Source organism: Nyctereutes procyonoides, unplaced genomic scaffold (assembly GCF_905146905.1).
Source record: "Nyctereutes procyonoides isolate TBG_1078 unplaced genomic scaffold, NYPRO_anot_genome, whole genome shotgun sequence".
NCBI lineage: Eukaryota > Metazoa > Chordata > Mammalia > Carnivora > Canidae > Nyctereutes > Nyctereutes procyonoides.
This window is the reverse complement of record NW_026575051.1, coordinates 14,532,993-14,558,206: the sequence shown is the minus strand read 5'-3', so window position 1 is coordinate 14,558,206 and position 25,214 is coordinate 14,532,993. Positions and strand designations below refer to the sequence as shown.

The 25,214-nt window shown below is 41.8% G+C and overlaps 1 protein-coding gene across 4 annotated transcripts in view; it reads left to right on the top strand.

The window, feature by feature from the left end:
- The window catches only part of RCAN2 (regulator of calcineurin 2), a 262,870-nt gene that overhangs the window by 159,822 nt on the left and 77,834 nt on the right, over positions 1-25,214 (top strand). Inside the window, exon 1 of one of the 4 annotated variants that reach the window (XM_055329788.1) lies at positions 5,378-5,642. The exons of the other annotated variants lie outside the window; for them this stretch is intronic. Coding sequence (XP_055185763.1) covers positions 5,556-5,642 — 87 coding nt within the window. The 5' untranslated portion in view covers positions 5,378-5,555. Of the gene's footprint in view, positions 1-5,377; positions 5,643-25,214 lie in introns of those variants that run through there. 4 annotated transcript variants of the gene reach the window in all.

Genomic DNA, 25,214 nt, shown 5'->3' with positions numbered 1-25,214 from the left:
CGTCACCATCCCCATTGCCCAATGACCTGAGGCACCTTCACTGGGCTCACTCTCCCTTCCCAGGGTCATTCTCCTTCACAGGGACCCATTTTATACACTTATGTCTTGTCCATGTCCCTGGCAGCACCTGTCCTCAGCTGGCACTCAGAGCAAAGGGATTTAGCTCATTCAATTATTCATTCACCCAACACATGTTGTTGAGCTTTCATTTTGCACCAGGCCCCATCGTAGGCACATAGGGAAACCACAGTGAACAAGGTACTGGAGTCCTGCCCTCATGGAGCTTGCATTCCTATGGTAGAGATAAAATGAAACTAAACAAATAAATGTATACCATCAGTTAGTGATAAGTACTTTGAAGAGAAATAAAACAGAGGCAGAAGATAGTGAGAGGGTGCTACTTGGCAAGAGATAGATGAGGGCAGGCTTCTTTGATGTGGACTATTGAGCAGAGACCTACCTTCTATGGAGGAGTTAGCCCTGCTTAGATGGGGAACATGGCAAGGAAGGCCACCTGCAAGAGACCTGGGGTGAGAATGTGTTTGACCTATGATGACCAGACCTAAGTGAGGTATCACAGAAAAAGAAGAAATGCAGAAGGCTCTTAACTTTGGGAGCAAATGCTCCACTTTGCTCATAAGAGTAATGTGAACAAAGCTCATTGAAGCCTGTTGGTGTGTGTTTAGGATGTTTGCTTGCTCAGGTGAGAAATAGAATCTGAATTAGCTGGAGGAAAGATAGAGGAAACTTAACAAGTGATGGAAAGAAGGAAGGAAGGGGACAGCAGGATAGGACTGAGGAGGGATCAGGAAGCAGATGAGAAGAAAGAGAACATCGGTAGTTTGGAGCAATGTTCACACTGGCAGGATATTTGATGAACTGAAGAAGGAGTCTTTCTTTTTGGGTTGTGTGATAATAGGTATTGTGATTTCCAAAGAGGAGCCCTTATCTTTTGGAGATATATATATACTGAAATATTTACATTTGAAGTGATATGATGCCAGACATCTGCTTCAAAATAATTGGAAGCGAGTGGGGACATGTGGCAGTGATTTTCAGACTTGACATTGGAGTCATCTGGAGGGCTTATTAGACTATAGACACCAGCCTCACCTCTAGAGATTCTGATTCAGTCTTGGGTGGGACTCAGGAGTTTGCCTTTCTAACAAGTTTCCAGATGATGCTAAAGCCATTGGTCGGGACCACACTCCGAGACCCACTGGTAGACAGGAAGCAAGATTGGCTCCTAAAGTTATTCTCACACCTGGCTGTGGGTATGGGAAAGCTTGTTATTATATTCTCTCTTGTTCTGAATATGTATGTAGTTTACTGTAATAAACATTAAAAACAAGTGGTCCCAAAAGACACATAGAAGGAGCTAAGTCTTTGATACCTCATAGCTATCATGGGAATATCTGTGCTCACTAGCAAGGCAGATTTGGCTACTGCCTCTGAGAGGTACACATCTTCTCCTGCCCACTTAGAGGTGACTGTAAGATTTGCCTGGCCAGAGGGGCAGGAAAGTGATCTTTGCCTAAGGCTTCTGTATCATGTTGCATCCACTTTCTTAATATGGTCAATCATTAGAAGAGCAGTGGCTTGGATAAATCTTAAGATTTTATCACCACTTCAGCTGGGCAGGGTGCTCCTGAGCAGAGCTGTGCCAGGGTTCAGCTGTCAGGAATGGGGGTGATCACTAAACTTCATGCCCATATACCTTCCTGCAAAGACCTTCCGAAAACTCCTGGAACAGGAGGCACCTGTTTTGGGTTGAGTCCCTCTACTTGTCTTTTAAGATGCATTCATTCATTTACTCATCCATTCATGCATCAGATATTTAATAGAGTGCCTCCTAAGTGTCAGGCACTCTTCTAGCCCTTGAGAATAAGCAGTGAGCAGAATAGGCAAAAATCTCTGCTTTTGTGGAGATTAAATTCTAGTTGGGGGAACACACAATAAATAATAAATAAGTGAACTGTAATTTCAGAGAGTGAAAAGTGCTATGAGCAAAATTAAAGCAAAGATGCTGGGATAGTGATTGATTATGTGTGTGCATGTGTATGTGCATGCCTGTGTACACATTTTATTTTAGGTGATCAGGAAGTTTCTCCAAGGAGATGGTATCCGAGCTGAGAGATAGAGGATAGGAAGTATTGAGCCCTGAAGAGGTCTGGATATGTTCAGACAAAGGCAATAGCAAGTACAAAGACCCTGAGATGAGAAAGAGCTTGGCACGTCTTTGGAATGCCAAGAAGGCTGTGGATCTGGGACATGGAGAGCACATAAGAAAATATGAGATGAGATGGGAAAGCAGGGAGGAGCCAGGGTATGTAGGGCCTTATAGTCACCAGCCTGGGTGCTTATATACATATCCCAGACGCCTCCAAGCCTGTCAATCATCCCCCAGCTATAAAAAGTACATTCTATCTAGAAAAACAGGACAGTCTTTTAACAAGGAAGCCCCCTAGAGGCTCTGGTCTATAGGAAAATGACTGCTTTTGTATAGGCAATTGAATTGTATTATATATCCAATTTGTTGAACCAACCTGTTTTAAAAACCCAATAATTTTATTTTAGAATCACTGTATGCCCTCTCAATGCATATAATTCCACCCTAAAACACTATTTACTCGACTTAATATTTGGTCCCCTTGTTAAAATACAGATTCCTCTGTGATGTTACCAGTCATTTCATGCTAATATAAATGAATTGAAAGCTACATCCTTGAAAAGAGGTTTTAAAAGAGGAAAGCATAAAGCTAGTGGTTGCTCAAGCACAGGAAGGAATCTTCAGTGCAGAAACAAATCAGAAGGGAGAAACTATGGATGCATCAGAAGAATATACTTATTTTACAATTTTGAGTGGGTCTGCTTCCTGGATAGACTAACGTCCTCCTGCCAAGACTTATCATAGCAGGGCTCTTTTTCTTGAAATAACACATGTGAGTCCTTTCTAGCTCTTTCCTAAATAGAAAGTGTGAAAGAATGCACAGATCCCAGTGACTACAGTGCGCTACTCCTACAGCCTTGCTGTTCCTTGATGGGCTCGGGACATGCATGCTGGACCTAACCTCCTCTGCAGATGAAATGTTTTCAGGACTGAAACAGTGGTGGTCTGGAAGCAGCCCGATCAGCTGATGTGAACGACCATAGACATCACTTCCAAGCTTCACGTTCGAATGACTTTTATATCATTAGTTGCTTGAAATCAGCCATGATAAGAATATTTACACCACAGAAATCAGCAAACACTGCACATTGGACTTTTCAGAGAGCTTATTGTTGGACACTCACCAGCATGCCACTGGTATGAAACTTTTAAAAAAAGTCAAGTTTAGCTTACACCATGGCATATGAAAATAATAGCTATGTCTTTGTTTTGACCCTTGAACAGATGTCAGTGGTATTCAAAATTAATTCATCATTGTATATACATTACACTTTTACTGTATTTGTGTGTACATAAACTCCATTTACCTTCTCAGAAATTTTCCCTGGCATTCCATGGTCAACTGGGTGGACACTAAGGATATGTCAAGGCTTTGAGTCATCTGGTTCTTACTCCCTTGTCTCCCCCTGGCTCCAGTCAAATTTAAGCTCCAGTGTGCCTTGCACCTCAAATAACATATTCTTTTTTTGGCCCGAGCATTTCTAGTCTGCTGCCCCCGTCTGATGGGCATCAAGGAGAACGTGGCCTCACCCCTTCCCTTACCCATGTTTCAAGATCAGAGCAGAGGCCACGTTCTCCTTGATGCTCACCTGCCACAGCTGCTCTCATTACCCATTGCTTTTTCTCCAGTGCTGCCACTAAATGCTGTCTTGTAGCTCCTCAGCCACCATCGCAGCTGCCACTGCCTCATTGTATAGATGTGTGTCTCCATGTCTTATCTCCTCCACTGGATTTTAAGCTCCATGAGGATAGTGAATTTTGCTAATTCATCGTTTTATCCTTAAGAGCATCTGGTGCAGAGCTTTGCATATAGTCATCACTCAATAACAGTTAAATTATATGCATAATATGACTTCATATTCTCGATAGTGCCCTGGATAACATAGTAAGTGCCACACAGATACACACACACACACACACACACAATTTCATCCATCTAAATATTTGTATTTGCAGACTGTTTTCATTTAGTGTGGGAAATCTCTTGTTGAAGGGAAACACTAGGTCCAAATGTAATCTGATGAGACCCAACCATAAAACTTGTACTTTTAGTCTGGAAAATCATCTTTCTCATCTGCATGCAGAATTGGAACGCTTTGTCCAATCATGTATTAGAAAGGCACCAATCTGTTGCAAATCATGACCCTCTCTCTGATGGCCACCAGAGATGCAACTGCACTCCTGCTGGGATCAGATCCTGCTAGAATGTTTGTGAGTTCTACTGGCACTTTTACAACTAATGATAAAATAAAAATGAATCTGATCTTTTCTCTTTGCTCACTCCTGCCGTCAAAGAAGGCTATTCCTGTTTGGTTGATTCATTAAACAATTATTGCCTTCTTTTTCCACTCCACTAAAGTCTCAGATATAAAGGTGAATTATCCATGGCCCTGCTCCTCAGCAATTCACACTCAGGAAGAAAGACCAAAAAAGCAACCAGACACATTCAAGTCTCAGGCGAAATAGAGCCCCGAGGCTCTGACAATGACCCACATCAGTGCATTTGCCCATTAGACTCTGCCATCTGTCCCTGCATGAGACGTTTTCTGTAGCTCCTTTTCCACGATGGCTTTTGGTTTGAATGACCTTGGCGATAGCCTGAAATCTCATGCTTGGAAGGGTGCTTTTAGAGTTACTGGTCTGCACTTACGTGCCTCAAACAGAATTTCAGAAGCCTCTAATTATCTTCTCCTACCAGGCCACCTAAATGACTGACGACCAGCTCTTCAGTCACTCCAAGAACGGATTTCTATTCAGCTTGTGCCCGGGATGCATTAGGATGCCCGGAACATGTGTGGCTGCTCCGAGAGGCACAGAGCAATTAACAGGGGCCAAGCAATTTGCAAAATGCCTCAACTTCCTGCTCATCTCTGAGGCAGAAAATTGTCACACCTTAACCTCAGGAGGCTCATCTGCAGAATTATTTACCCACCCTCCCAATGCAGAGCCTCTCGTGTCAGATTCTCCCCCTTGCTTTTTGCAAACATAAGCACTCGGCTGAAACAACAGCTATGACTCAGTTCCTAGCTAACGCTGCCTGAATTGATTTAGTCTGAGTTCAGATTTAGCACATAATCATGTTCAATTTGCTCCACTGCACTGCCTAGAGATAAAAGGCTTGGGGGAAAAAAATAGCTTCAGCTCGTGTCAGTCTTGGTGGTGATGTCATTGCCATGAGAGAGCCGGGCCGTTCATTACTCTGCTGTGCAGCCTCAGACGCGGGCTGCGTGCGTGCAGAGGGAGTGGGGCTCCAGGTGCCGAGCGCCGGCGATCCCCAGGGCAAGGCGACACCCGGGCCGGCCACGGCCACATCCACCTGGAGGCTCTTCCCGTCACGCACAGCTCTGAGGTCGCCGAGCTCTTGACTGAAAATTCGGGAGGGGGAATGCCAGCCCCTAGCATGGACTGTGATGTTTCCACTCTGGTTGCCTGTGTGGTGGATGTCGAGGTCTTTACCAATCAGGAGGTTAAGGTATGCACCTGCAATCTATCTTTCCATTGTTGCTGTTACTGAAGCCGCTGGGCAGAGCCCTTTTAGCTTAAGGAGAGAGGACTTTGGCTAATAGTTTGCAGCAGCTCACAGTCTGCGCTAGAAATGCAAGTGGTGAGTGCGTGCCTGGGTTAATTAGAGTTAAGTTAGAAGAGGGACCGGCACATTCATTTGGAATGTGATAAGGTCAACCATTGTCTGTTTTTTTCTGGTCTTTTCTATTAGGTGATTCCCCAGTCATCCCTCTCACAGTAGACATGTTTTCGTAGTCTCGCATCTGTGTCAGTAAGGACAATTTGCGGGTCCTTAATGTCGGGAGGGGCATTCATCAAGGATTAGAGGAAGAAAGCACACGTAATAAACATCGCACCCCGGAGACCCTGATAGCTGGGCAATAACCCCTTCACGGCACGTTACTCAACTGTGCCGTGTGATGTGGTCCTCAAATTGAACAAAAGCTGTTCTACAGACGGCAGTTTCAATCTCTAGCTCTCTGGAAATTAAAGTTAGAGAGCAGCCACTGAAATTTTCTTTGTCAGGCAAAGGAAGCAAGTCGTTTTCCCTCAGCAGTTGTCCATAAAGAAAGTTCAGGCATAAATAAATTTTGCATCCGAAGATGGAGTATTCCAGGCCTTTGGTCCCCACAGATTGTCTGCAGCAATTGTTTAATTGTCATGGGTAATTTTCCCCTGCTGATAGTCTTGTTTTTCTCCATTTGGTTTTATATTATGAAAAAGATTCCATGCCTATAAAACGGGAGTTTGATGCCTTCTCTTATTTTGCAAAGAAGAACTAGCAGAAGCTTCTTATTTTAATAGTTCACACAGAGAGGACAGTTACTCATTGTGTAATGGGAGGAAGCAAAGGGGAATTACACTGCATAATCATTTTCTGCCTTCACCTTCGTCTTTACTTAAAGGAAGATCCTGAATTCTGCATTGTTGCGTGTGTAGGTGACACCCTGGGGCTTCCCAGGTGGGGATTTTATGTTCACTAGCATAACACTTGGCTCTGTCATTCAGGGCTGCGGTTTTGAACACTCTCTTGACACGGATTCAAGAATCCGATTTGTTGTTCCTGCATATTTCAAATGTGTGGCTCCGTGTTTAGCAGTTCTTCTAGTGCTGTGCAAGTGTCTACCACCTGTCATATTGAGGCTCAGAAAATTAGAATATAATGCTTTGGCGCTGCTTATGCTTGTGTCTGGGATGGAAACATGCATGCAGAGACTCTCCATGCTGCCGGTCAGACCTGTCATAGCACTCCAGGGGAGAGAGCAGCCATCAAAGCCCCTCCAGTTTAAAACCAACTTAAAGTCCGGTGCTGGTAACTGAATGGAGAGACATCTTCCAGCAGCTGCTGGAACAGAATTCTGTGTATGTCAAGGCAAACTTCATAGTTCTCCTCTGTCCTTAACAGTTCTCTGTTGATTACATGTGTGCTCTGCAAACGTCATAAGATAATCTGAACTTTTTTTTAGTCTGAGAAACAATAGAGCATTTCGATGAGGGATCTGCAGTTTGCAAGGTATTGTGCTTATTCAGGAAGGAGCTTAAAATATGCTTATATGACGGATGTATCAGTGATAAAGACATACAATATTTCATAAGGAAAGGGAGTGTTTTATGGAATTAAGGGGACACGAGATTCCTACAGCTGGTTGTCCTTGAGCGGTTGGGACCAGGCTTTGTGGAACAAGTGATGCTTGAAGATGGGTAGATTTTGATACAGAAGAGAGAAGGCAAGAGGATGGAAAGCATTCCATTTTGCAGTTGAGTGAGTCAATGCACTAGACTGCAGTAGGATCTCTGTGAGGGATTGGAGGGGAGAGAGGAGAGTGAGTCAGGGCCAGATTATAAAGCAGCTCACATTGTTCATCAGAAATTCATGGAGTTTTCTGGGAGGACTCGCACCAGAAAGATGCATTAGATATCTTTACTGCCAGACACCATTGAATCACGATCGTTTGCTTCTTTGGGCGAGGTACCTAATCTTTCTTGTGCCTTATTTTCTCACCTGTAATGTAGGTATAACAGTAGTTTCTACCTCATTGGCTTGCTAGGAAGATTAAATAAAATTATACATGTGAAATAATTAAGACAGTGCCTGACACATGGTGTTCAATAACTGTCACTGTCATCTTTTTAGACATCCTCTGAAGGTGATACGTTACTTTTGCCAGTTAACTGGGATTTCTTAACTCCAACTGAGTTTACAATGACAATCCAGGACACAGATCCTGTTTTCCCTCCCAGATCCCCAAACACACACACATACACACACATACACACGCACGCACACACACAAACTTAGAAAACATAGCTCTTCCTTTCAGACATTTAATCATTTAGTGTAATGGTGACATTATTAAGCAAAGATCTACTTTGTGCTTACTACAAAGGGGAAAAATGAGCAAACTGAAGCAAGCCAACAAGATTTGTTAAGAAAAATCACATGTTCCTTGTTTAAAAGTGAGCATTGCTTGTTGTCAAGAAGAGATGTTCAAATGTAAAAATTCGGGGGCAGCCTGGGTGGCTCAGCGGTTTAGTGCCACCTTCAGCCCAGGGTGTGATCCTGGAGACCCAGGATCGAGTCCCACATCAGGCTCCCTGCACGGAGCCTGCTTCTCCCTCTGCCTGCGTCTCTGCCTCTCTCTCTCTCTCTATGTCTCTCATGAATAAATAAATAAAATCTTTAAAAAAAACCAAATGTAAAAATTCTGGCATCAGTGTTTCTACAAAAGTAAATTTCGTTAATTACCAATCTCCCATACACGGTGGAGAAGGAGTTCCTTTCTTCAAAGTCTTCAAAGTCTGTGTTAGAGAAAAGGGAGGCACCTGGGGTGGGATTTGTCTCACCTGCATGCATCCAGCTTGCTTGACCTCAAGCTTTTTTACATTTTACAGACTCTCCCTTTATACATATAGTGCGCTTGGGAAACCACACCAGGTTATACAACCAGCAGGCACTCTTCACAGATGCAGTGGTTTCTCTGAAAGGAGTGGAGACGTATGGAAATCTAATATTTTATTGCGACTTAGAAAACCTTATCCTCAACGGAGGATCTCAGCTGGTTGCATTGAGGGCCGTTTGGGCTCCCATTTCCTAAATTTCATCAACACTGCTAGAAGAGTGACCCCCAAAAAGAAGGAAATCAGGCAAATAGAGTTCTTCCATATTTGTCTTTCTCCAGAAACTCTATTGGTGGTGGTATGAACTTAGCTGTCTGTTTTGTGGCATAAGGATGCTCAGAAAGATGAAGAAATTTGAAGCTCTCTCAACAGAAATAAAATGATACGATGAAATGTAGATTGTGTGAAAGTGTGTAGGGTTGGTTTTGTGCAGTGTTCTCATATTTCTGAAAATAGTCTTCCTCCTCCACAAGGAGCCAAATCCTTGGAAAAATGAATGGGCTCCAAATATGGGTAATGAAATTTCTATTTCACTTCAGTCCAGTGGTTCTTAAACCTGATTGTGTATTGGGATCCCCTGGAAAGCTTTTAAAAATATTGACAATGCCCAGGCCCCAAGCCCAGAACTTCCCTGATCTGAATGGAGCACAGGCACAGATTATCATAAAAAGTCAGTATCTTGTCTCTTCTAGGCACAGATAGGTCCAGGTGGGGTCAGTCATGAGTTACCTAGAGTACCCTCTGCTTAAACACTTTGATCCATATCCCCCAAATGAAGCAGTGTCTCTAAACTATCAGGAATGTTGAGACTCACCCAACACTTTGACCACTTCACCACACCTGCAGTTCTTCCACCTGGTTCCAAGGCAATGGTAAACACTCTTCTCCACCGCTGACCACCATGGGTGCCTTCTCAGAGCTGCAGAGGTAGCCTGCAGAGGAATACTTCCCCTCCCCTTGGGGACATCAAAGCCTGGGACTATCCCTTCTCTGCAATGGAAGCTTCCCTTACAGAAAAGAGGTGGATGCCTCCTCTCTAAGCTAGAGGGCTTCTGATTCATATTCCATGAATCCAGTCTATTCTCCAAGGGCATTCATATGGGGGGTCGGGGGGATAGGGAGCTCACCGAGGTCTTTTCTATTCATTAGGAAATAGGCAGAAGACATGGGCAGGCCTTATTAGAACAAAAGTTTCAAAGACTCTTGGGGCTAGAGATTTGTTCATTCTTTCAAAAACATGTGTGTCATGCACTTAACTACTTGCCAAGCAATGCTTTAGGCACTGGGAGTTGGACAAGACAGACATCCCTGCCCTCACAGAGTGTATAGTCTAACAGGGGAGGTAGACAGTCAACTAGTAAACAAACAAATGTATTCTGTAATTTCAGGTAGTGATAATGACTATGAAGAAAAATGAAGCAGCAAGGGAATAAATTGTTGGAGGAGGGGTTGCTTCAAGGGTCCTTTCTGCTGCAATTTCCTGAATTTTACCAAAGCTGCTAGAGCAACAGTACCAAAAAGAGGAGGAAATCAGGCAAATAGAGTCCTGCCATATTTGTCTTTCTCCAGAAATTCCATTGACCACTTCTGAATGAATGGCCAGTGGAACCATTTTTGGGAGGTGACAGTTTATTAAATGCCATTTTTCCAATGTCATTCAGAGATCTAAATGAAGTGAGTGAGAGAGCCATGTATAGATCTGAGGGCAAACCATTCCAGTAGAGGGGATAGTAGATGCAGAGAGAGCCATCTTATTTGAAGTTCTTCTGTTTTACTCAGCCCTTCATTTAACCTATTTCAGCCATTCATTCACTCAGAGAACTACTGAGGCTATTACTATCCTATGCCATTATGTAGATTTTTGAAAAGATGCTTTCTAGAAACTGTACTTAAACTGATTTCATCATGCTACATTTTAAGTGTGTTGATTCTCTGGGGTGAGGAAGTAATACAAGCAAAATCTATTCTCAGCATAATAATTCTTCCTATGCTTGGAATCTTAGGGTTACTATAGGACTTCCCCTTGCCCCCTGTTTCTGAAAAAAAAAAAACCCTTTTTTTAAAGATTTTATTTATTCATGAGAGACACAGAGAGAAAGAGAGGCAGAGACCCAGGCAGAGGGAGAAGCAGGCTCCACGCAGGGAGCCCGATGTGGGACTTGATCCTGGGTCTCCAGGACCATGCCCCGGGCTGAAGGCAGGCGCTAAACCCCTGGGTCACCCAGGCTGCCCAGGCCAGGACCCTTTAAGGTAACCATAATTCCTGTTTCCTCTTCTCTGTTTTTGGAAAATCCCCAGTATCCTTCCAATCCATGTAACCTTGGGCAAGTCTCTTAACTTTTCTGAACACATGATAATCATGCTGAGAAAAATGCTCAATGCTTTGTATTTTGTTTTCCTTTTCACATAATAGTATGAGGTGACTGATTCATGGTCTGTATCATGCTGTTGTGTGAGTTATGCAAGAAACCAGCACATCGAGACCATTTAATACAATGAAATCTCTTTGTCATTTTGAACCACTGAAAATTTCAAATTACCTGTTTTGTTTGGTGGGAGTCGTAGGAGTAGAAGGATGGAGCAGAGCTGGTATGATACACTTTGTACTCTACTTTGAGGAAAGACAAATGACACAGTTGAATATGTGGGTAATGGGTATTGCAGACTGATTTGGAAGAAACACTGTGGGTCATTTGTCAGGAGAACTAGTCAAGCTTCATTCTTATTTCTCATGCTTCTTGAGAACTCAGTGCTGGGTAGAGGGTTTGACTATAACCATGACCTTATGGCACTGAAGAGCTCTACAGGTCTTTCAGAGTCTTCAGAAACCATTGTGCTCACTCAGTAACTTAGATGACTCTGAGTTGTACATGATTTAATTTCAAAACTTGAAACCTTCTAAAGTATTCATAGTAATGTAGAATAACCAAAATGTTTACAGAAACTCTCATACTGTCTTTGATGGCTTTAATATTAAACAACATTGGTTTCATATATCTGTCCATTTTTAGTTTCTAAAAACCAAAAGGAAGTGTATCAGAGGGTGGGGTGGCATATTCATAACAGATCTTCTCCCTTTAGCAAAATAAAAACATGCTTTCTCTCAGGGCACCTGGGTGGCTCAATCAGTTAAGCATCCATCTTCAGCTCAGGTCATGATCCCAGGGTCCTGGGATCAAGCCCCACATCTGGCTGCCTGCTCACAGAGAGCCTGCTTCTCCCTCTCCCTCTGCCCGTCTGTTTCCCACCCCCTGTTGTGCTCTCTCTCTCTCAAATATATAAAATCTTAAACAAACAAAAAAACCCTTACTCTTTCTCTGATAATAAAATGAACTGGAACTGAGGCCACTTTTGAAAATGAATTAATGCAAAACTGAACATTAGAAATCAACCCTTAAAATACTTTAAGAAACTTAATTTCTTAAAGGGGCCATATGGAATATTTTTTGAAGAAAGTAACAAACATATTTCAGAAAGTGGGAAGAAGTGATTTTATGCAAGTGACAGATGCTCCTGAGAGGGTTAACAGACAGATTTCTCAGCCACCTGTCATGTTAGGGGAAGACAAAGTACAGTATCCAGCTAATGACATTGTCAAGCAGGGAAGTCAACTAAAAGCTTACTTATCTGTTTAAGGAGTCTTTTAACTGTTGGAAAGTAACTGAGACAGTGACAGTTTCTACCTCTAACCTAAGTGTCAGACTTAAGGAGAAACAGCAAGGATGATACAACATCTTTGGTAGCATCATTCTCCTAAAGCAATAGATTGAAATGTAAAACTCAAAGAGTACCATTTGCATCTGATTCTATTCAAATACAGCTATCAATAATTTATAATTTCCTGTTTTAGTACTTCTGATGAAGCTTAGAATTGATAAGGAAAAAATGATATCTGAAACATTTGTTATCACTTGATCTATTGAGGTTGTAAGCTTAATAGGCATCGTGACTTTGTGGTGCTCCACTTTCCGGGGAGGTCATAAACTCTCCAGCCCACACCTGGTCTAGAATTTCTTTATGTGAAGAAAATGTGTCCCTGCCCAGCTGTAAATCTAAGCTTATTCCAAATACAGCTTAAAATGTCATTTAACAAGGATTTTTTAAAGATTTTATTTATTTGAGAAGGAGAGAGAGAACTCGAGCAGGGGGAGGGGCAGAGGAAAAGGGAGATGAAGAAACAGACACCTGCTGAGCAGGGAGCACAACATGGGGCTCAATTCCAGGACCCTGAGACCACGACCTGAGCAGAAGGCAGACTTAACTGATTGAGCCACCCAGGCATCCCCATAATGAAGATCTCAAGCAGGTAAGTTATGTCCTCCCTACTCTATCCAGAATGGAGAATTTAGCAGCAGTTGAGAATAAAATATCTACCAACTTAGATCTTCCTTAGAAAATATTCACTATATGCGCTTTCATGTTACTCTGTTGACTAAATGTATCTAGGTGGAAAATGCACACACAAACACAATGTTTTGTGTGTGTGTGTGTATATATAATATATAATATATAATATATAATATATAATATATATTTCTTTCTTTTTTTTCCCCTTCCATTAACATTGAATGTTCCTTCTGTGCTAATGCAGCCTATCTAACTGGCTCTTAAACTTGCCAAAGGATTAAGAGTCCAGAGAAGTTTCCTGGGTAAAAAAGTTGAGTAGAACACTAAACAATTCCTGCAGTCAGAGGAAACACTAAGGAACCCATGGCCTCTTCTCTTACTATTCTAGACCAAAGGGATGTGTGCATCCTTCCAGTCTTATAGCCCAGTTACTCTCCTCAGAATCCAATAGGCCAGCACTGAACTATGAACATTTTTGTTACAGATTTTCAAAAAGATCTTGACCAGCTTCCAGAAAGATGATGTTAGCATATTTACCCTTCTCTGTTAGACTATGGACCAGCTTTCATCCCTGAAAATAACACCTTCCTTAATATTCTACTTGTCTCAGCAATAGGGTAGTTTGCTCCTTAGTTGTAAGAACCATCTCTGCTGGTTCTAAAGGAATAATGAGCAGTGTTCCTGTTGTGTCCCAAAGATTTGATTTGGGGGAGCCATTTAATAAGTTGATCATTAAACATGATGATAAATGTAAACCCCAAGAGATTTTCATCTCCATGGATCAATATCACATGTTATCAAAATAAATAATTTAGAAATTCTAACAACTCTTCCCATTCACTGAGTACTTCTAAGTGCCAGGCACAAGACACACACCCTGTATTCCTTGACATCCCCAAAATAGGCCAACGCATCAGTTTTCTTGCCCTATTAGAAACAGGTTCTTGATCAGAGAAAAATTTTGCACAAGATCACACAGCTATTTCTTGGAAGAACTGGGACTCAGACTGTGGTTTGCTTCATTCTTTCCACTACTAAAGTATTCCACTACTAAAGGATTAATTAACAACCCATTAATTAATTATTGGGAAAATAAAATGTAAGTCTTAGAGGATAACACGTTGACCTCACATGTAATATTTCTTCTAGTATCCAAAAACACTCTTTGGCTTGTATTTCTTATCAGAGGCAGAAGTACTACTTTTATATAAATCCGTAGCTGAGATCATTTTACTTTTCTCAATAAATCTAACATTGTGACAATTCTAGGCATAGCATCTGTTCTGGATTTTATTTTAAAATTTGTTTCAAATAATAATGCCATCTTGTCAGGGAGATAAAAGGAAAGTCTGCTGGAAAACCCAGGGGACTCACCAACAGACGGACAACACCTGGTGTGACAGCTCTTCTGTCCCTTTCCTGGTGTCACCAAACATTTTCCATTGCTGGGAGAGGGGTGATCTGTGAAGAGGGTTGGAGCCACAGTGGTGAGAGTGTTTAATCACAATAATAATTTTGACTTATTTAACTTGTGGACAGTGCTCTCCTAATTATGCAAAACTCAGCTCTCTCACAGGACATTTCCAAGGTAAATAAGATTACACAATTCATAAGGTGAAGCTGGAATTAGGAGTTTGTTCACAATGTAAGATCTCTTGGGGTGAAGAGACTGTTGTAGCCTGCATCAATAGTACATCTAATAGAATTGATTTCCCTTTCTATGACTTCCCTGTGCTTTTAGGTATTGACTAAGACTATCATCTCAGGCCACCTTTCCTAGAACAGGAAATGTAAGCCATAGGCACACTTAATATAGAAACAATATATTGAGTACTTACTATTTGTTGGGCACTGTGCAAAATGCTTTTATTCATTCATTCATTCATTCATTCATCAAATATGTATTGAGTGCCTTCCTTGTTCAAGGAGACAGAGATTTGGATGCAAAAGCCTGTGCTCTGTCATGATGTAGTGTTGGCCTTTATTCCACTGCATTTCATTTTTCCCAAAAAGGACCATGCTGTTTCAACCTCTAAAGAAGCCTCCTTTGCTGACGTAGGGCAAGTGAGAAGGAAGCAAGCCTGGCCTCCAAGTCAGACACCCTAGTTAGAATTCTCTATTTGGCTACTTGGACACTTACTGATTGTGTAACCTTGAACAAGGAGACTCACTTCTTTGCCTCAAGGTTCCTCAACTACGAAAGGAAGAAAATACTTGTACCTACCTCATAGGTTGGTGGTGAGGAGTACATGCATTTCAGTATACAAAAAACTTAACACAGGGACTAGCAGACAGAACAGGCACAAGTTAGCCCTCATCACCACCACCATCATCATTTTCAGTATCAGTAGACTTCTTATTTAGTTTTTGCGTTATCTTGCCAGGGCACTTTACCTTCCCTGCCCCTATTATATCAGACTCTTTCCCTACAGTTTTCAACTCAACTCTGCACTGGGGCAGCAGTGCCCTTCCTTAGTGATATTCTGAGGTCACAGAACTGGTGTGGAAAGCCAGTGGCTCAGCAAAAGAGTGAAGAACCACAGACGCAGGCAAGCAACAGGGATGCTGCAGTTCTTGGGCTCTGTGTCTTCGCTGCCTTATGACTATTCTTGTCTTTTCCAGATGTCCCTAGGTAAATGCCCCCTTGAGAGCAGGAGGCAGCAGGAAATGAGGTGTCTGGACAAACAAGAAGTATCCTCACTCTGCAGCCACTCGGGGGTGAGGGGGAATGAAGCCACGCGGAAGTTGCCAATGTGACTGAGTTAATGGAAAGGGATGCCATCTGAAAACCCCCACCCCACCTTGGCCAAAATTCAGTGGTTCCCGTCACGTAGAATAAAGCCCAAGTCCTTGCTGTGGTCCTCAATGTTGACCGGACCTTGCCCCTACTGCCTTGTCCATCTCATCTCTGTATTTCTTCCTCTCTTTGGACTCTAGCTACCTTGCTTCCTGCACATGCCAAGCATCCCCTCTAGCTTGTGTTTGCTGTGCCTGCTACTCTGAATGCTCTTCCTCCTGGGAGTCCACCTGGCTTGCTCCTCTGTTATAGAGTGATTCCTTGATTACCCAGTCTAAAATAACAGCCTGCTGGTCACTCCCCACTTCTTGCCCTGCCTTGCTTTCTGTCACAGCACAACCACAAGGTGGCATATTGTGAGTTTCTTTATTGGGTCATTGTCTATATCCATCCTCTCCCACCAAATGCAAGCTTCATGAGGGCAGGGGCTTTTCCCTTTGTCCACTGCTCTGTTCCTGGAGACTGCCTTGTGGTAACAATGAGAAAATGTGTATTAACGAAGGAATGATAGGCTCCAATTCTCAGTATCCTTGAACATGCAGTTAGACCACCTTCTTTGAAAGGGAAGGGAAGGTCTAGGTTTCCAGACAAAAGGCCAGATGTAATAAGCAGTCAAAAAGAGGTATATATGGCAGGACGCCAAGGTTTAAGGCAAGATGCCCATTAAAGTAAAGAGAGGTTGAACACAGAACCTATTTCTTCAAAATAGATTTAAATACCTCTCTCTGAGCAGGAATTTTAAATGGACTTATAGACTATTTTCTCCACAGTAATGCTAAACTATAATTGCAATACTTTCAATATTGACCTTCACTTCTCATTTCTATTTTAAAACTGCGGAGATAGGTGGAAATTAGATTAATTACCCAAGCTGAGCTCAATTCCTCTTTTGCTTAATAGGCTTCTTGCCCTAAAAACTCTGTATCCTGCCATGTGCACCTACCTCTGACTGCTCATTAACTTGTTCCATAAAACTAGTAAACAATTCTGTGATACTTAAAAAAACAACAACAATAAACAAGAACTGAACTAAAAGTGCTACTATTCATTGCCTAAGAATAAAGAATAAAGAAGCAGTAGATCTGAATTATTAATGAGCAGGTTGGTGGATGGTCTATTTTATATTCTCACATTGTGAGGAAGCACTCTGTAGTTTATAATGCTCAGCAAAATAATATTCTATATTTAAATAACACTTACCCTATTATTAACAACAATCAGATTTACATAAGCCTCAGAGGACTGAACCCTCTTTCATTGAATGCTTGTTCTTGCCAACCCTTTGATGCAAGTGGGAAGTATTCTCTCAATGAGGAATTCAGGTTAGAAGTGTTCCCCCAAATTATGTCCCCAATCAGTAGTGACTTTAAGTTTGCTTATTTTTATTTCACATTCTCATTGCATAGTCCTTGGAGGTGGAACCAAAAAGCAACTTCATATAATGGTCTAGTGGAAAGCAACTTGGTCTTTGGCAGCAAAAAGACCAGGATGCATGCTACGTCTTATTTATGGATTTTCTTATTTATGTAAAAAACAAGATACAGATTTGGGTTAAGGCTATTGGGATATGGGATCCCTGGGTGGCGCAGCTGTTTGGCGTCTGCCTTTGGCCCAGGGCGTGATCCTCGAGACCCGGTATCAAATCCCACATCGGGCTCCCGGTGCATGGAGCCTGCTTCTCCCTCTGCCTATGTCTCTGCCCCTCTCTCTCTCTGTATGACTATCATAAGTAAATAAAATTTAAAAAAAAAGGCTATTGGGATATAAGTGATCAATACATTATTATTGATGCCTGTGAGGCATCTCATCCATTCCTCCCACATTTATCAAGCATGATGGGGCACTGTAGTAAGCACTATCCCATACTTGGGAATTCAGGAATGGAGACATGCCCCTTCAAGAAGTTCACAGGTTGATGGAGGAGTAGAGGTGGTATATAGATACATAGAGTTTAGGAAGCACTACAGTTTGGGTAAGCCAAGATGCTTTGGCATCTATGAGAATAGATTGGTGGTCTGGGATGATGATAAACTCAAGGAGATAACTCTTGAATTACAGCTTTACAGGCTAAGTAGGTGTTCAATAGATGAAGGAAAGATGGAAGTAGGAGGGGGTTCCTTTGAGGGTGGAAGGGGCCTGCATCACAGCAGAAATGCCAGGGAGATTGGTGATGCTATGAAGTAGTGCCTGAGTGGCTGCTGGACTGTACAGAGGCCGGTAGCCCACATTATGAAGGTGTTGGATCTTATGCTCAAGTCCATTTGGATTGGGCCGTGGAAAGCATTCTAAGCAGAGGAGTGACTCATCTGCCTGTCTGGCAGAAAGTCTTCTTTGCTCGTCGTGTGACTATGGCCATACCAAGGTTGATGCTGCAGAACCATCAAAGAGGAATGGGGCGGCCACATCCCAGACAAACAGGAAGAGGGCCTACAGACTCAGTGCAGAGCCCCAGCATCTCCAAATTACTGTGATAATTGTCTTTGCTTAGCCCTCTGTCTTTTCCTTTTCAGGAGGAAAGAAATCAAAATAGGCAACCGTCTGGAGGATGTCATCAGGTTGCCATTCAACAAGGTTGTTCTTGGGGGAAGGAGGGTATATATGTTAGCACTACACTTAGGGTATTCAGGAAGTACATTTGCTTCAGCAGGCATGCACTGATTATCTTCTAGAGCCAGGAATCTAAAATCAGGAATCCAAACCCTAGTCCCTGCCCTGGGGAATCACTTAGTCTGTGGGCAAAGGAATTATACAGTCACAGGCAGATGTCCTTTATCCAGAAAGTCTTCCCTAATGCCTCTTCAAATTTTTAATATAGAAATCCAGTGATGTTAAATGCAGGGCCTAGAATCTTCTGCCCCCCCCCACACACACACACATGCTGAAAGCAAATAAACATGAGGAACAAACAAAAAACAACTTAATATTATATTATTGCTAAAATATGTTCACAAAGGCCAAAATTCCCTTCATAAATGTGGCATACATGAAACAAAGAGAAAGAAACATTTGATGCCATGTTCTTGTAGTTAACTGTTGCCATTATGCTGGCTGTCTTGCCTCAGTACAATAGTCAACATATAATAGCTGCTAAATAAAAGTTAGATGGGGCACTGAATAAATGGTGCCTGAGTTTGTGGCTGGTCTTGTTTTAGGCAGCAGGATAGAAGAAGGGGGAGTGAGGGGACCCTCTCTGCCTGTCAGGGCAGGCTCCAAAAGCTGCACTCATCCACATCATTATCTCCCAGCTTCAGCTGGAAAATAGGGGAACATGGGCACAAGTGGATGCAAGAGAGACTGAGAATGTTCCTGGTGGCCCTGTGACCAACTAATAATCAGGATTATTACAGAAGGAGAGGAGGGTGGATATGGAGTGAGGAGTGTCAATTTCTAGTACAGGTGACAATACACCCTTTAAATAAATTACTTGAGAACTTACATTCCAGAATTCACATATGTTGAATGATAACACAGAAAGAGTTCATGAATCCTCAAACCACACAGTCTTAGGAGAAATTTGTCCTGTTTCATGAAACAGGTAAGCTTGGATCTGGAGTTTAAAAAAGCATGGCTCATACTAGACACTCTCCAATGTACCTGCTTCCCTTTAGAGCAGCTGGGGAAATTAGAAGCCAGTAGACAGCCTCTTCAGTCCCATCTCAATGCCGTGCATTTGTCCATGCTGACTGAGTTTTGTGCACACTTACCCTACTTTATGTACTGCTGCTATCTACTCGGGTAGTTCTGTCTTTTTGCAGAGAGATCTTTATTAACAGATGTCAACTGATCTCTAATCAGATCCAGAGTATCTTTCAGATCCTTTGAAGTCATTGGAAAGGGCTAGCATTATGTTGAAAAAGCCAGCAAGTCTCTGCCCCACGGCTACTGAGGTGTCTTCAGCCTTCTTCTGCCCTTCAGAGATGCAACAAAGCCCATGATACACCAGGAACTGTGCGGAGATGGAAAGAGCTGAACCAGGAGCAAGTAGCTTAGTTTCTCTAATAGTCCACTGGAATGAAAGATCCCAAGATAAGCAGTGGGTGGCATGCAGAGGGAATGGATTTTAGAGCCAGACCAGCCTGGGCTGGAATTATGACCCTAAAAGTTACCAGTTCTGTAATCTTGGGAGGTTTTCTTTATCTCTGAATCACAGTTTTCTCATTTAAAAAGTAGATATAATCATGCTATTCTTCAGGGTGTTATAAATGGAATAAGAATGTACTTAAAACACACAGCCATTCCATAAATGGCTATTATTTTTCTTGCCTTTTTTTCTCTAAACCTTGATGATGAAAATACTCTAAATTCAACTGAATCCAATCATGAGACTTAGCTCTGTTAAAGACAGCAGTTTTGCTCTATTGTAGATCACATATTAGCTCCAGTCACAAAATTATATGTCATTTTTCTGAAATCCACACAATTTTCTGAGTAACATTCTTGCATGGGGCATCAACCATTTTAGTGAAAAAATAAAAATCCATCAAGTCTTTCAGGGCTGCAAAAGTGATAAGACAGATAAATTCTCCCATGAGATTGCTAATATTGATGATACCAATTGCTTCCTTTGGTTCAACATTGTGGCAAAAATCGAAAAGTGTTAATAGCAGCTATTTATTTGCCAATACTAAGGTGAGAAAAGCAAACAGCAATTTTGTGTTGGGTCAACTAAGATATTTCTATGGAATAAGTATGAGTCTATCTTTATTATTTTTTATGAATATCAGGAAACAGTTTCTCCACTGAGTGTGTTGGAACAGGACAGTATGTGCCCTCATTCGGTCCTCCTTCTAATTTGTGTTATAGAATAGAAGCTCTAAGCACAAACATTTTATAAAGACTTCCTGGTGGTGTACCAGCTCCAGATTCTTTCTTGTACATAGAAGTAAAATAAGCCCAAAAGTACTTTAAGCTCTTGAGTCTGAATGAGTATAATATAAACTCTGAATGTCTCAACTTCCCCTTGAACCTTCTCTTCTGCTTGATCCACCTACATAGTTTTTCCAGGCAATTATTGTCATTACCCAAGCTTGGAGTCTGGAACCTTTCTCACCAGCCCCTTTTATTGACTTAAAATGTAAGCAAAACCAAATCTTTTCAAGTCTTTTTCTACTAAATCCAAGTTCACCAATTGTTTATAAGTACCTAATCTGAATGGAACACCATGTTAATCCTCAAAGCCTAGAAAATTTGTTCCCTCAAAATCATATAGTCTAGCAGGGCTGACTAGTGTAAGTGCCCAGAAAAAGGTCCACATTTAGTATCATGGGGCTTCCAGGAATCATGGCTCCCTTCAAGTTGGGCAAATGAAGACCAGCTTCATCTAAAAGGTACATCTTTAGATCAAAAGCTGCAACAGGGCCACCTTTGAACCAAATTTATAGGTTGGTTTTATTTGTCCTGTACCATGTGGTTTTACTAAATTTAATTCATTAGTAGCCTTTAAAAATTACATAAATTTTATGTTTAATATCTACATCCTATCTTCTCTTTAAAGATTGGTAGAATTGGCATCCCTGAATCTCTTTTTCCACAGGCTACCATTGACCTCCCAGAATTATGGTGAGAATTAAACAAAATACTTTGGACAGTCTTCAAGAACTATATTGTCATCACCTCCTGACTCTATTTCTTGGCTCAAGTTGAGCTAAGTCTGCTCTTTTCAACAAAGCAAGCATTCTGTAATCCCCACCCCTCTCTATCATCCTACTACACACATCCTACTGCAATGTTTGCAGAGTAGGGGAAGATAATGCTGTAGAGGGAGGAGTGAAGATAGGTAATGTTGTGAATGACCTTGAGCAACAACCAAAGCATTGTAATTAATCCCATTAGCCATAGGAATCATTTGAGTGTTAAGAGCCATAATTGAGGAAGATCACAGGACCCCAGGAGTCCAGCCTAAATAGGAGAAAGGAAAAAAACATGAAGAGGGAGAGGGTAGAGGCAGGGAAATCAGTAAGGGGGCTGTTAACAATTGTTTAAACACCCATGTCTCCATTTTTTATCCCTCTTTCATAATCATACATGGAAATTGTGTAGAGTGAACTGGAAAGAATGGTGGACTAGAAGTCAGAAAACTGCGCTCAGGTTATAGGTCTGCCCTTGGTAGCAGAATGCATGGGCAAGGCCTGAGCTTTCTCGGTCACCTATGCTCATGTTTGAAATGGCAATGAGGATAATATTAATCCAGGCTTATAGTGAGGATTGAGCAAAACAATATTTGGGGCAGCCTTCATGGACTGCATTATCATCACTCCTGACTTTATATCTACACATTTCTCTTTATCAGCAGATTCACCTCAGTCTCTCATCTATTGATCAGTTTTGACTTTATCCAAATTCTTTCCAAGCTTGGAGCCCTCTAAAGCTTCTCATTTTTTTGCCTTCTTTGTTGAGGCTTTAAGTCAGTACTTTGGGGTTGGGAGGAACTTGAGAGACAACAAAGGGCTCCCTACCTGATGTAGATATGTCCTCTCCAGTATTCCAGACTGTCCTTGAACACCCCACCCCCACTCCACCCATGATAGAGCCCTCCCTCATTCCTTAGTGTGACTGTTTTCATGACTCTTTTTTTTCTCTGAACCGTGTGACTTCACCCTTTGTCCTAGTAGTGTTAGTATGCTCTGTGAGTAAAGCAAGCAAGTCTGCTCTTTCTTTGCCAGAAAAAAATGCTTTTGTTCTTTGTTTTTTGTTGTTTGTTTTTTAAAGAGGCTCCATACCCAGTGTGGGACTTGAACTCATGAGCCTGAGATCCAGAGTCACATGCTTGACTGACTGAGCCAACCAGGCACCCCTGCTTTTGTTCTTTGAAGACAGTTACTCTGTCATCCTTCACATATCCAGATTTTACTTTCTGAACTAAATTTGAAGTTTCTTCAGCTTATTGTTTGCGTGACATGTTTATAAATTTCCCACTCCTATCCTACAGATCTAGCCTAGCTTACACCATATTTCACACTGTCAACAGCTGTTCTTCCCTTCTCCCACTCACTCAGGAGTTCTGTGTTTAATTGATTTGGTCTCATTACACTCTAGACTCTGCCAAAAAGAGGACCCTCCACCCCACCCAATCCAACATTTGCCTTGCCTCTTCCTTAGTTCAGACTTCTCACATTTTGTACTGCAAAGAGGCCAGTTGATCTAAGAGTTTATGTTCTCTGGAGTCATTGAGGAAGCCATATTTGGCTGTACTAATAACGTTAGACAGTGATGAGTGTTTGCTGTTTGCCAGCCCCTCTACTTTAGTGTGTGTTTATATCATCTCAGTGAATCTTCACACTCCCATGGAAAGTAAGCACTAAAAAAAAAAAAAGAAAGAAAGAAAGAAAGAAAGAAAGAAAGAAAGAAAGAAAGAAAGAAAGAAAGTAAGTAAGCACTGTTATTGCCATTTCTCTTTCACAGCAGGGAGAGTAAGGCTTCTGGAGATATAAGGAACTGTCCTGGTCAGCCAACTCAAAAATGGCAGAGCTAAGATCCCAACTCTAGCTGCCTGGCCCAGCCTCTCTGTGCTCCTCAGCACTGGACTGGGGCTCCTCTCCACATCCTTGTTTGATGCCTATTTCTAAATGTCCTTTCATTTGTCTTTTTGTTGGATAATTTCTTTAGGGCTTTCACAGAAACTCCTTTTTTTAACAGAAAGTGTTATTACTAATATCATTACTCTAATGCATGAAGGCTTCTTTCCTTCCTTCTGTTTCCTTCAGAGAAGCCTCTATTACCATGGGCTGACCACCACCATCTGCAAGATTTCTAATGAAGCATATTAGGGGATGATCCACAGAGAAGTGGATATTTTTGAACACCAAGCATTGCAGTGCATACCCTCATCTCTCTTCATCCCTCTTCCTTGCTCTATTTTTGTCCGTAGCACTTATTTTATGATATATTATATAATGCACCTATTTATCTTATTAGCTGTCTCTTCTAACTATGACATAAGCTCCATGAAGGCAAAAATGTTTGTCTTTTTTATTTATTGCTGCATCCCTACCTTGGCACAGATTAGGAACACAACAAATATATGCTGAATTAATGATACAATAAGCAAACAATTTCATCACCTTTGAGCATATACTTTTGAGCTTGAGTTTCATTTTTTTCAACTACCACCTTGACCCCCTGCCTTCCTCTCTCTATCCTCACATATACCCTCTAGTTAATATCTATTTAGCCTTGAAACCTCAACTCACCAGGCCTTTGATTTCTGCCAGAGCCCTAGCTGATCTTTGAGGCACACACGCTTTCCTCTGTTTCCTTAACACCCTGTGTTTGTCTCTATCATCATATCTGCGGCATTATATTATAGTAGCCCATGCTTATAGATGTCACCTCACTAACCCTAAGCTCTTTGAAGGCAGGGACGCTATCTTTCCTGACTTCTTCATGTTTGTCTCTCTAATACCCAGCACAGTGCCTGGCAAAGAGTTAGTGCTCAATAAATCATTAATTAATGAATTTAAAAATATCATTTTTCGAAATGGAGATTTGGAACCACAAGGGAAGGCATAAAGTAGCTCTGAGTGGGTTTAAAAATAGAAATTGCCATTTGGAGATGGAAGTTCTTTATTCCAACAGAATTTACTGAGCACCTGTTGTATGCCAGGTTCTATTCTACATATAGGGAGATGTCAGCCAACAAAATGACTACCATGGAACATTCTAGCAGGAGAAGAGAGATGATAAGGAAGAGAATAAATAAGTTGCATAGTATGCTAGAAGTGATTTGTGCTAGAGAGAAAAAGTAAAAGCAGTGTCAGAGCGGAGGATACTATGAGTTGGAGCAGGAGGTGGAATTTTTAACAGGGTGACAAGGATACCCTCATTGACAAGATGGCATTTGAACAAAGGCTTCAGAACCCTTCCAGAAACATTTGCTGAGTTACTGCAATGAGAAAGATGCTGTGTGGAAGTCTGAGAATTCCAAAATAGAGCTCTCATACTAGTAAGAAGACTGTCAAGTAAACTAGAGTATGATAAATGTGAGGGCAAATGAAATAAAATAGGAATGGCAGTGGGTTGTGCGAACAGAGAGAACTGACTTTCAGACGCTATGTAAATGTCACCATCACCATCCTCATCTCTCTTTAACTCTCCACTGCTCTTTTCTACATTGTCTCATAGCCTTTAAAATTGCCCACAGTGTGATGATGGTAACTCCAGAACATGCACATTTATCTGGAAGAGTTACAAAGTGCAGTTTTCTGGGATTGTAGGAGCCTTAAGGGTAAAGGCGTTGACCACTGGTCTGAAAGTGTCAGTGTGCCTTCTATATTTGCTGATGCACAGCATCACTTTTGCCCTGGGACTCCTGCGGGAGAAGTATACTGAGCAGGCCAGGGAGAAAGTGATTTCAGTTGAACCATCTGTTGACAACTCTTGTTGTTTGGCTCTTTAGACATGAAAACAACCCAATCTGGGAGCCACACAGCCCCTTAAGATGTCACACTGTTATTGACATACTGCTTCTTCTCACTGCATTCCTTTACATCAGGTGGCATT